Source organism: Filicampus tigris, chromosome 7 (assembly GCF_054856515.1).
Source record: "Filicampus tigris isolate MCC_2025a chromosome 7, RoL_Ftig_1.0, whole genome shotgun sequence".
Classification (NCBI taxonomy): Eukaryota; Metazoa; Chordata; class Actinopteri; order Syngnathiformes; family Syngnathidae; genus Filicampus; species Filicampus tigris.
Genome location: NC_141223.1, coordinates 14567426 through 14579883, shown reverse-complemented (window position 1 = coordinate 14579883; position 12458 = coordinate 14567426). Strand labels below are relative to the sequence as shown.

The following is a 12458-nucleotide window of genomic DNA, read 5'->3' as shown; positions in this document are numbered from 1 at the left end:
GTTAACCTTTCCTTTTTTTTACTGGTGGCAGGTGATTTTCTCGAGCTGCGGTGAGCTGGATCTAATGGAGCACCAGCCGAGCCTGGTTTCATCTGAAGACGGAACTCGAGAAGCCGACACAGTGGACGACACCACCTCGGAGCAGCAGTTCAGAGTCTTCCGGGACTTTGACTTCCTGGATGTGGAGCTTGAAGACGGAGAGGTGAGTTAGTACACTGATAACTAGAAGGTCGCTTTCCAATGCTGTCATACAGTGCATGCCGCAGGTTGACCTTCATAGCATTTTGATTTTCCTCATTTTTTTTTACATTTGACTCCTTCCACATTTTCAACCGATTCAAACCATTCATTCAAATATTCACATACCAACAATTTTCAGTTTCCCACAATTCTACATTTCCCACATAGGAGAAAACATTCAAGTTGAGACATTGAACAAAATAAACTTCCTAGTCTTTCACATTCAAATTTTACATTTCAGCAGTTCAATGAACTCCACAGCATTTCATTTCAGGGCCAGCTCTTCAGCATTCACATGCGATTTCCACAGAAATTACATTCTAAAGTTTATTATATTATAGTAACTTAATAAGTGATTTTGTAATGTTGTACTTTTTCTGTTTTTGTGTGCTATCCAGGAGTTGCAGGTAAGATTCTCTGCTGTTTTTGCCATGTGTGTGCATGTCACTACTTGTGCAGTGTGTTCGAGATATGACTAATTCCTGTAAGATAAAGTATGCATGTTGTTGTTGGTTTTAACTGCTATATGATCCCGTGGTTTATGATGGAACATTTAAATTTGGGTTATTAAATCACATCTTTAGTGACTATGCACATCAAATACAAATTAAAAGGTACCGGTAGATCATGATCCTTTTTTTAAATATATAAATTTGATTCACCCTGTATATGTGCTATTATCTGTCACTATTTGAGCTGCTATTTAAAGCCTATTGAATCTGGTTCACAAACGTTTCCTAGGTTACAGTCAGTTTCATGGAATGTGACAATTAAAAAGATGTTTTTTATTCTGTATTTCCTACCTATGCACGCTTAAATTGCATTCAAATATGCAAATTACAGCCTCAGAGCTTGATTCATACCACCGTACTTAAAAAAAAAAAAAAAGTAAATTGCGTTAAAAGCACCGCTCTGGAATGGGGTTGCAAGCTTAAAACCTGTGCATCGACTTGCAGCCACATTGTCCTTAGCAAACACACCAAAACCTCAAAGCCATGTTGCAGATAAAAAGACAGTTGTGTTTTAGAAAAAAAAAAAGCAAATCCACAAAGGCGTCCACAAATCCACAAAGGCGTCCATATACACCAGCATGTATAAAGAGTGTAGCGAGAAGATAAAAAAAAAAGGGAGGACATTCCTCAAACTATCATTCCTCTCATTCTTTACTTGAGGGGGAGAAACACCTGGAGAGATTTCCTCTGAGAGAATGTGAAAATAGACTTGCTGGACACTTCATTAGGTACACCTGCAACAATTGACAACCACTTAAAAAAACTGTTTTGTTTAGTTGGACCTCTCCCACACACCTTTAAATTTATTAAAATAATTTCTGACCACATTGTGTCGAATGTATGTGTATATATATATATATATATATATATATATATATATATATATATATATATATATATATATATATATATATATATATATATATATATATATATATATATATATATATATATATACACACACACACACACACACACACACACACACACACACACAATTACTTATATATTTTTTGTTAATATGGGGAAGAGGGTCGAGTTGGTTTGAGTGGCATGCTCCATTGCGGGCGAAAACATTGAGAAATATGAAAAATAGAAGGGAGGGCTTACTTCGATTTTCCCAGATTAGGCCAGTTTGTCATTTATGATGGGTCATGTAGCTCACTTTTTTTCTCTCGCTCAACATGCCTTAAATGGTTGAAGAAACAGGGTTGCATCGTATGCTGAGAGACATACCTCAAATTATTTCTGTAATCAAACAAATTGAAAGGAAGACATCAAATCACACAGAAAAAAAGCTGATCCAAAACACATTTATAAACTTTTCTATTTGACATGTAAATTGGTCAGCAAGTGGGAGGGACAAGACAAAAAAATATTTTAGGGGGGCACTCAAGCACTACAATTATTTGGTATTTGAAATATTTTGGAATCACTTTTACTACAGCGAAGGTTACACGGATTTATGCACGGATTATTTGAAAAACCCATATAAACCGATTGCTTCGGACCGCAGATTTCCATGATACAGCAGGGATTTCCCGCTGAAAGTGGATACATTTCATTAAAATATAAGCATTACAGCAGGGCAGGTGAACCTCATTATAGCAGGGAAATACAATTGAAAGCAATTTTGAATGTTATTTACAGCTTTTGTATTGGATTGCACAGTACACTAAGGATTGGCTAATGTCATTGCCTGGTAAGCGTACCGTATAATATATTGTAGAGGCTTTTGTTTGTCGAAGGGTGAGACGGTGGACAACTTCAACTGGGGTGTGCGCCGACGCTCGGTGGACAGCCTGGACCAGAGTGACCTACGCGCCCTGGAGGAGATCCACCTCTCCTGCAGCATGCCCAGCCTGAGCCGCGTCGCTGGCGAAGACGACTCCGACGAGTCCTCTGAGGAGGATTCCCTCTCGGCCAGTCAGATCCTCTCGCGCTCGCAGCTAGTAGGTTCATATTTTTTCTTTGGACTGACACAGGAGTCACTCGCCTTTATTTGTCACTCCCAGTTAAAATTTACATTAAAACAGATTCATAAAACAAAAGAGAATTTAAAAAACAAAAGTGGATTTAAACAGCAATAAAACCATATCATTTTGTCCACTAGCTTAATGCTATCATACAATTTGGAATGATGGGTTCACGGAGATTAGTATTGATCATTCAAGGCTTTTACCCAGTTTTCTCTATTGCCCTGCTCATGAAAGGGTTTGTTTACTACTGGTGCCATCGGAGATCACCCCGTCTCTTGCCACCCTAATGTACTTCATATAATGTCATGGTGAAAAGGTCTATACTGTTAAAAATAGAAAATGCTTAAAAATACGTTAGGGAACATTGTTTTTTCTGTGCTGATGTTTGTGGTTATAGATGCAAACCCATGTGTTCGCTCAGATGCCACCCCAAATTCTCTCCTGATTGCTCAGTTCAACCTGCTTACACGCACTTGAGGAATGTGGCGCTCTCTCGCCAAATGACTTGAGCTGAGGGCGTGTCCATACTCCAACTTGTCTCTTTTTGCAGGCCGCCAGCCTCTCCCCAACCTCAGAGATCCATAACATGGATTCTCCCTCCTTTTGCAACAACGTGTCGGCCAACTCCACACCTCCCCGCAGCAAAAATCCCAGTTTCGAGGTCCAACTGCCTGAGGACTCGAAGCAGCGGGTGAATAAGGGCTTCAGGGTGTCTGAGATTCTGGGGACTAACAGCTCCTACAGCTCATCTATTCTAGAGTTTTTTACCAATTTTGCTAAATAGTCACTACTCTCTCTGGCCTTTGGTTGTTTTCAACACTTTGGGTTCTTCTTAAACATTCTCCTACCTGACTTTTCCTCTCCTAAAAAGAGCATGTGACGCTCTTTTTTGTTGTTGCATGCTAGAAGGGAATGAACTTGCAAAGCCAGCTTTATCATAACGCTTTATTTAATAACAGAAATTATTCTGGGATCTTAAAAGGATTTTTTCTCTGCGTGCTCTTCTGCTATAAAAGGCAATGTGTGTACCTGCTGCTTCTATCTGCGGGCGGGGCTAAGCAACAACTAAAAACTCTTGTTTGGGCCTGTGGGACCTTCACAAGGTTTACACATTGCCGGCTCCCTAAATGACAAAGCGTGTGCTGGGCTGCAGTGCTGGCACTTAAGGCTCAAAATCAATTGAATTGGCACGACAAATTCATCTAAAGAAAGACAAAAACCTCAAGGAGTGTCCCTGGCAAGGTTAGTGTAACCATTTACCACCACTACTGTAATTAATGATGCAACAGCTGTGTATGTTATTGTTGCATACAGTGAACCCTCGTTGTAGAGGGGCTGGGGGGCGGGTTTGGACCAAGCCCCAATGTGAGGAGTGAACATTGAAAATAAATACAAAATTTAGAATTCCTTTAGAACACTCGGGATTAAATGATAAAATCCTTATTTCGGTATACGGAATGTCCCAAAAGTCACTATATATTTCTACAAAGTAGAAGGTTTTTTTTGTACAAGACTGCGTTTCTGCACTAGTCTGAGAAGCTTTATTGCCATCACACTGCTGGAACATGTGATACAATTTACGTTATCCATTGCAAGCTTTTCGGGATCTTTTCTTGGCAAACCACACATCTACTAGCTAGAACACAGAACTCTGCAATTTACGCAAAGATAAAGGAAAGTCTTTACGGAGAGCTGCCTGCACTGGAATTCAGCAAAAGCTGGATTTTGCTTCAGAAGGGGATCAAGCTTTTCCCGTACAACCTGAAATCGGTATGGGTAAAGCTTTATCACTTTCCGAAGTATCCTCTAACTTGATTTTTTGTTATGAGTGAGTTCCAGTGTTGAAGAACGTCTTGCAACGCAGCCATCTTACATTGAGCACGTAGCCATTATTGTTGACTTGCACCATTAATATTAGCATTCCATATGTATCACTGCATCATCTTGAGAGGTTTACCACCCTGCTCTCCATCGCCAACCCCAAAAGAAGCGTGTCAGGACCCTTAGAGGAATCTTCTTCATGTTGCTGTCACTACGGTTGACTATCAGCTGGTGGCCAATGCTAGATACTCATGCGTTAACGGAGTGCCTTAGAAAGAGTGGGGTGCATTTAAGTGCTATTTTATGGAAAGCATGAATAGTGAGATTTTTCAGCAAACTGTTTTGTTTTACGGAAAATTTTTGCAAGTAGATGAGTTTGCAAATTCCAAATTGGCGAGGGTTCACTGTATTAACATTGCCTACTGCATTGCTGTGTGTATACATGCTTAACAAGTATGTCTCCTGCTTTGTAACAGTTTTTACATGCAGATGAAGACACAAACGAGGAGGACATGTCGCTCTCTGTAATCTCACGCCCTCCCGAGTTTCACTGCAGCGACGCTTTGTATTCCACACACGCTTTCTACAAAGACTTGGACATCCACAGCTGCTTGCCCAGGTATGCCCATCTGGCTCCTTCTCAGTGAATGGAAGTAATAAAGTACACAGAGGTGGGCATTTTACTAGATTTTGCTGTTCTGTCATCCGTCAGCGGCCAGGGTACCTGTCCGTCATTCGTCAGTCCGATATTTTTTGTGATGAACTGAATTGTAATCGTTAGTCTGTCATTCCGTCAGTTAGTCCATCAGGAGTCCGTTGGTCCGTCACTGGGTCCTCCAAAAAAACGGGCGTCCGCCAGTGACGGACAAATGATCCGTCAGCGACGGTCGGTCAGTCAGTTGACGCAGTTAGTGACAATTACACTGACGGATGAAAACCCATGTCCGTTATTCGGCAGTCAGTGATTTTTTAAAGGTGTCCCGTCATTTGTTAATCATCAGCAAAACTGGCGTCCGTCCGCTCCATCAGTCTGACGGAATGCCCCCCTCTGGAAATACAAATATTCCGTTACTTTACTTTAACTTTACTGTACAGTACTCTGAAGAGATTTCCTACTTATCCCTACATTTGAAAATAGATACTGTGATACCTCAAGTGACCCAAGTCATGAGTTTTTCAAGATATGGGCAATTGCTCAAATTTGGACCTAACACCTACCCTCACCCCTCCATGCGAGATTGACAAATGAGAGCATAGGTGGATCATCATCGCAGCCTCACATACTGTAGAAAATAGATGATTATATAGACGGGAAAAAAGTGGCTTCCGACCATGCTTAGTCTGACAATTATTTAAAGTTTCCCTTCTGTCATAGGCAGACTGGTCCGTCACAAAGGCAGTATGCACAGCTCTGTCAGTTTGTAACAGAAAAATTGCAGGGGTGCCTAAACGTAATTATTTATTGGTATCACGACAACAAATTTTTGCGGATGATATATTTAACCAGAAACAATCGCAATAAATTATAATATCATTGTTTTGTTGTTGTTTTTTTTGTCACTGACATACTGATGAAGTTAGACAAATATAATACGTGTACATCCTTTTAAAGTGCAATTATCTTTCAATTCTCAAGGATATGGAACATTTGCATTGAAATGTAGAACGACAAACTGTCTTGGATACATAAAGAAATAAAAATTAAATTAAATTAAAAAGACTCAGGCACTGTTATTTTCTAACAATAAGAATCAACAAATATTAACACATACTATATATAGTATATATATATATATATTTATATATATATATATATATAATAACATTTACCCACGCCTAGCCTCGTAGCCCATCTCGGCAGCCCTGCTTTTGTTGACGTTGCCTCCACCACCTACGGCGCCTGACAGACGACCAACCAGCCATGACCAATGAGCTGGATGACAGCTCGGCTGCAGCTGTCAAGCTTTAATTGGAATAGAATGTCACATTTAATGCGTGTATTAGTATCGATCGCGTTGCCAGACAATCATCATCAAGAGTCTCTGTTACTGTTCAGGGGCGCCGGGCAAAAGGTGATCCGTATCCGGCCCGCTGGCCAGAGTTTGGGGACCACCGCCTGAGATAATGTTCAACTATTGGATGGCAATGCGCATTTAATTTTACTTCTCAAATTCAGATAAAAGCATACAATTCCATAAGAAAATTATTGCATGTCTTTGCGATACTGCAGAGACCATTATCACAACAAAAATATTTTTTTCAATATATTGTGCAGCCCTAGTAACAAATAGCAACCGTTTGTGACAGCAGTGCCTCGTGGCCTGGAAAACGAGTCAAGTTAGCCGTTATGCCACGACACGCTGCCGAGAACAAAATCAAAATAAAAGCGTACCAAGGCATTGATGTCCGTATATTATTTGGTTGGATAAGGTTTATTTTGAAGTTGGCCTTCTTACCGCATTGGTGATAGCATGAAGTATTGTTGCTGCGGTGCCTAGGTACTTAGGTACTGTCTTCACACTGGTATACATTTTTGTGTCATATATTAACGTCCGTGTATATTATTCCTCTCCCTGATTTAGGATTTTTATTGGGGGAAAAAAAGTGTAATATGCACAGGATTTTACGGTAGTCTAAACATGGCATTCTGATTAATAATGCGTTTGTAAAATATGATTTAAGCAGCTAAATCCGCCCATTTTTATCCATCTCAGGAGGTGGCCATTTTGCCACTGGTTGTCGACTGAAAATGACATCACAGTGCGTAAGGGCTCAGCTTGCAAACATCATGTGACGAATCCCAGAAAACAGGTGAGCCATGATTGGTCATTAACTAAGCACTACAAACGCAATATAAATCAGAATGCCTTATTTAAACTAGTGGGGGGCGATTTTAAAATTTTTTTTAACATAAGCCGCAGCAACACGAGACAGAGCGTACAAAATACTCGCAGGCATATATTCTTTATCATCTGTGAACTATATCATTGCAGCTGCAAAAAGTATTTTAGCTTAGTTGCAATAGGCTTCATCGGTGTGTCATCACCCAACTTTTGCCACCTGTGCTGGCTAAACATGCGGATTAAACTCTTCTTCGCCCCTCAGCCTCGCAGAGGAGGAGCGAGACGACGGCACGGTGGAGTCGGGCTCTTCGCCGCCACCCTCGCCTTTCTTCTCGGCCATCCTGGCAGCGTTCCAGCCGGCGGCGTGCGACAACGCCGAGGAGGCCTGGCGCACGCACCTAAACCAGCTGGTGTCCGACTCGGACGGCTCCTGCGCCGTCTACACCTTTCACGTGTTCTGCTGCCTCTTCCAGGTACTCCATTTAAGTCCATTAAGAGCGGGCCTCATCAAAGTGAAAAGGTGACGGGATCACTCCTCTGCTTGATTGACTCTTGGAAAAGATTTGTGTCACAAACGGTCCACAAGCCAATTAGTCATCTTCCAAGTGTCATTAAACAGATGTCGTCTACTTCACTGACCAAAGCTGACAGGGCCATGTACGGGTCTAAAGCAAGGCTGGCACGCGTAACTATTTTTAACATGTTACATGTTTTCTTGTGTTGATGACTGTTTGTTCAAATATCTGTTGCTTATAATGTTAGAACACCGCCACATAGACGCTGTGTGTTAGCCCATCTAGGGTGTTTGAAGATGCTAAACTTCAAGTCTGGGAGTGTCATTGAATAGCTTGAAGGGAGGAGAAATGGTCAAATTTGCCTGTTTGTCACTAAATATTTGAACCCCTCTTGAAATGCAAGTAAACATCCAATGTAACACAGAAATATATTCTTTATCCTCTGCGTAAAACGACCCATATGACTGCAGCTTGTGTCCTGCAATTGGCTGGCATCCAGTTAAAGGCCCAAAAACATTTGAGGCTCCAGCAAGCCCGTGACCCGAGTGAGGATAAGCAGCTCGGAGAATGAATGAATGAATTACTGCAGCTTACTAAGTCAACCACTGTAGTTGTGAAACTCTTCTTTGTTTGTGTCTTCATAACTATATTATGCTGCCCACCAGTGACTCTTAACACGCCCCAACCCACAGGCGAATTGTTCAGAATCATCCTTGAAGAAAACACTCTTAACACACCCCTTTACCATATTATAGGATAATCACTCAGAAACAACTCATAATTGGGCCAGTGCTAACTTTCACCAAAAGTATTTAAATTCAGCCTAATTATCTTTATTTGTGTATCCTGCTTTAAAGGCCTTTTACAGGACACAGTTTAGAAAATAAAAATGTCGTAGCACAAAATATGTAAACAGTGTGCGTACATTAACTTAGGTCAGGGTTCGGCAACCTGTAGTCAACTCAAATAGTAGTTTTTGTGGCTACCAAAATAACAGTGCAGGCACTTTATTGTTGGACATAGTGGACAAACTGTGACTTTAAGATGGTGTTTCTTACTTGTCTGTTTTTGTTTCACAGAGTATCCAGAGCAAATTTAGCTCGCTGACATGCGACGCTGTGAGTTACCTCAATGACAGCCTGAGAGGATTAGGAACAAAGTTACTGAGGTCGTCCCAAATGCTGACCACGTGTGCCGAGTGCCCTTTGTTGTTTATTGACGCCGACACAGTGAGTCACCTGACCTGTCAGAAGTTGAATGTTTTTCCTTTTTTAACAGTGTGTTGTATTAAAGGTAGCTGGACCACAACATCTTATGTTCACTGTTCACAGATCATGTCGTACGGACTTCTGGAGAAAATGAAATTCAGTGTGTTGGAGCTGCAAGAGTATCTAGATACTTACAACAGCAAAAAGGAGGCAACTCTAACGGTAAGGATTTCTATAACGCAGATTTCTTTGAGGAACGTACTGTATCTGCTTGTCCATCAAGAAAAATGTGATGTTTATAGTGTAGATTATAGAACATATCACCAACGTTAAACCAGGCTTCAATATATTGCGTATTGATGTTTGGTTGAGTTTCAATCAATTATTCCACATTCTCATTATAAGTGGCTGAGCAGCTGTAAGGCCACCTTTCCCAGAAGTCCTGACAGCACAGTCACCACAAGACAACCTGTGGAGCAGGAGGAAAAGGTAACAAATGATTGGGGCTTAAAAGTGCTGTCCGTTTAAAGGCAGTCTAAAATCCTTCTCTGTAGACCTTCCTTTTCATAATGTTTGGGAACAACAGGTGCCAGGGTACTTGCAGGTGGCAGCGAACCGAGTGGCTACTGCTGACTTAAGGCCTAGATAGACCAATCCGACGTTGGCCAACTAGGATCGACGCTTACCTTCTGTCGGCACGTGCCGCTGGAAAAGTACACCGCAATGACAGACAGCGACGCTCACCATTAAAGCACCTTCTGCGCATGCGTGAGATGCAATACCCCTCCATACCATCGGCGGCGGTAGTGACTATTCGTCATGATTAGAAATAGCCAACCTGAAAGCTATTGGCGAATTATAAAAACGTAAACAATGCATTCAGCTATATTTTTTGCTCACGATGAAATCCCACGCGAAGCCAACCCTCTCACACTCTTGACACAGTATTGTAAAATACTTACATTGTCAACCCTCGTTCTTGTAAGAAAATTAAGGCAGCAAAAGCATGCTGACTTTCTATCCGCATTTGTCACTTCCTGTTATTGCCCGGCGCGCTGATTAGCTAGCTCACAGCCAATCAGAGAGGTCAAATGTCACGACTCCGATGCCAATTCAACATTCTGAAACGCCCACCAGACGCTTTCTGACGGGGTCCGATGTTACGACGGTGTTAGATGGCGCAATCCGACGCTTACAGACGGCCCATTGGTGTATCCAGGCCTTTAAAGTGCAAACCTTAACTCTCCTCCTACCAATTTACATCACATACAATCTTACTTTGGACTAATACTACACACATAAGGAAGTCTAAAATCATTATACGAGCCATTTCACCTTTTTTCTCAATGGCTCTGTCATCGTCAAACGACATGGAAGACTGTACTTATGGTGTCATTGAAGCGATTGCCACCTGGAAGTCGGTGTGAAGTCATGATGAAAAGGTGTATTGCTATGTGAATTTAGAATAGTGTTTAAAGTCATTTACACTCAAACTAACCTCTCACACTGTATCTTTTGCATTCCGATAACTGTGACACTGTACCTCTGTGAGTGCTTCCCCTTACACACGTTTCATAATAAAGCTTCTTTTGCCGCATGCCATCTTAAAGGGGGCATATTATGGGAACATTACTCTACCATGCTGTAATTTCCGAGTATAAGAGGCCTATACTGTACGCTCTTATAGTAATTCCAGTAAGCTCCTTTTGATTTCTTTACTTAGTTTTTCAATGCCTTGAACTCTTTTGTTTGTAAAATGTCGTACTTATAATTAGCACACTGAGTTACCTTTTTTAAGTTGTGTACAGTATATGTGTATGCTGCCTAAACTAAAAAAAAAAGTTAAAAAAAAAAACAGTCTAATGATACCATCTAGTGTCTGTAAAGATAATTACACTTAGTAACACTGAGCATGTACAATATATTCCACACCTTCCCACATGACCTAGCAAGGAGAAATAATAGCATTAGGTGACTTGGTCCACGACCATACGGACTATTATAACTTCAGAATTCGAATCGAAACCATATATTTACTTTTTGTCATTGGCTCATTGTGATAAGATGAGATAATGATTTAGAATGCAACTAAGCTCTCATATAGTTGGTCTGCTGCGACCACACTGAAACCAAGACAACGTGAGATAACAACTTCTTATTTCTTATATAGATTTGATATTATAGACATTTGTAACATTTGACATTAAATACCATGTTGAGCCGAGGGACATATTTTACATTAGAAAAATTTTATGGCACACCACCAAACAAAAATGTCACAAATAGTATGAATCCTAAAATAATCACCACAACTCAATTTACTCAAGTGTAAAATGTGTCACACAAAGCTATTGTCACTATACATTGCTGGCATAGATAGATGAACAAAGAAATCATTCGTAGTAAATCCACAGTTATTCGACCAATTAAGTGAAACTCGATACCACTGCTGTTCAAACAGTATCATCTAGACATTAACATGTGCATGTGAGCAAAATGGTGTTTGTTGATCTGTAAAAAAAAAATGCAAAGCAACTTGCACGGCCCTCCTTTGATTCTCTTTTCTTGCTCACTTATGTTTCTGTCCTGTGACTTGCTCGCTTTGTAGCAAATGGAATCTCTGGCTGTAAGTTCGACCGGGCTTTTTTTTTACTCTTTGTCATCATTTTAATTCAATGTTTAAAATTAGCTGCTTCAGGTTGGGTTTGGTGGTTTTAGTTGCAAAGCTAGTGACTCTTAGAGAAGCAGAGAATAAAGCAGCACATGAAAATGAGTACTGAGAAGAAAATGGTTTTTTTTGTCTGTTTATTTTCAGCAACTAGAGCTGTGTCAAAGACTCTACAAACTCCACTTTCAGCTACTACTGCTGTTTCAGTCCTACTGTAAGCTGGTTGAGCAGGTCTACGCAATCAGCTCTCTTCCCAAAGTAGGTACACTAAGTGGCACATCCACTTACAAATTTAATTCGTTCTGTGACTCAGAACACCAGAACTGTAGAATTAATCATTTTCCCAATTGAAATCATAGAAATGCCATTAATCAGTTCGAGCCCCTCAAGCGCAATCAATCATTTTTGTAACCTGTTTTTTTAATAAGGAAAAAAAACACTCTACAGGATCGTACTATAAATTAACAATTACATTGACTATAAAGAATTGAGCAGTTCAATTACACATGTACACGAAGAAGGTCATAACTGCTTAGAAAGCTCGATGGCGCCAAAGCAATATTTTTATGTGAGACATGAGCACAAAAGTGACAAAAAGGCAAGTTTTTCAGGAAATAACAGAAAAGATTTTTTTCAGGCAAAGTGAATGTACTATGTTTTTTGCTCTGCTAC

General features: G+C 40.5%; 1 protein-coding gene across 5 annotated transcripts in view; it reads left to right on the top strand.

The window, feature by feature from the left end:
- frya (furry homolog a (Drosophila)) overlaps nt 1-12458 on the top strand; it is a 71529-nt gene that overhangs the window by 56236 nt on the left and 2835 nt on the right. For 4 of the 5 annotated variants that reach the window (XM_086035016.1, XM_086035020.1, XM_086035017.1 and 1 more), the window contains 10 exons: nt 32-202; nt 2501-2704; nt 3282-3422; nt 5029-5171; nt 7658-7868; nt 8990-9139; nt 9242-9340; nt 9524-9607; nt 11727-11744; nt 11934-12044. In XM_086035016.1, the coding sequence (XP_085891142.1) occupies nt 32-202; nt 2501-2704; nt 3282-3422; nt 5029-5171; nt 7658-7868; nt 8990-9139; nt 9242-9340; nt 9524-9607; nt 11727-11744; nt 11934-12044 (1332 nt within the window). The remainder of the gene's footprint in view (nt 1-31; nt 203-2500; nt 2705-3281; nt 3423-5028; nt 5172-7657; nt 7869-8989; nt 9140-9241; nt 9341-9523; nt 9608-11726; nt 11745-11933; nt 12045-12458) is intronic. The other variant, XM_086035021.1, reaches the window with a different exon arrangement.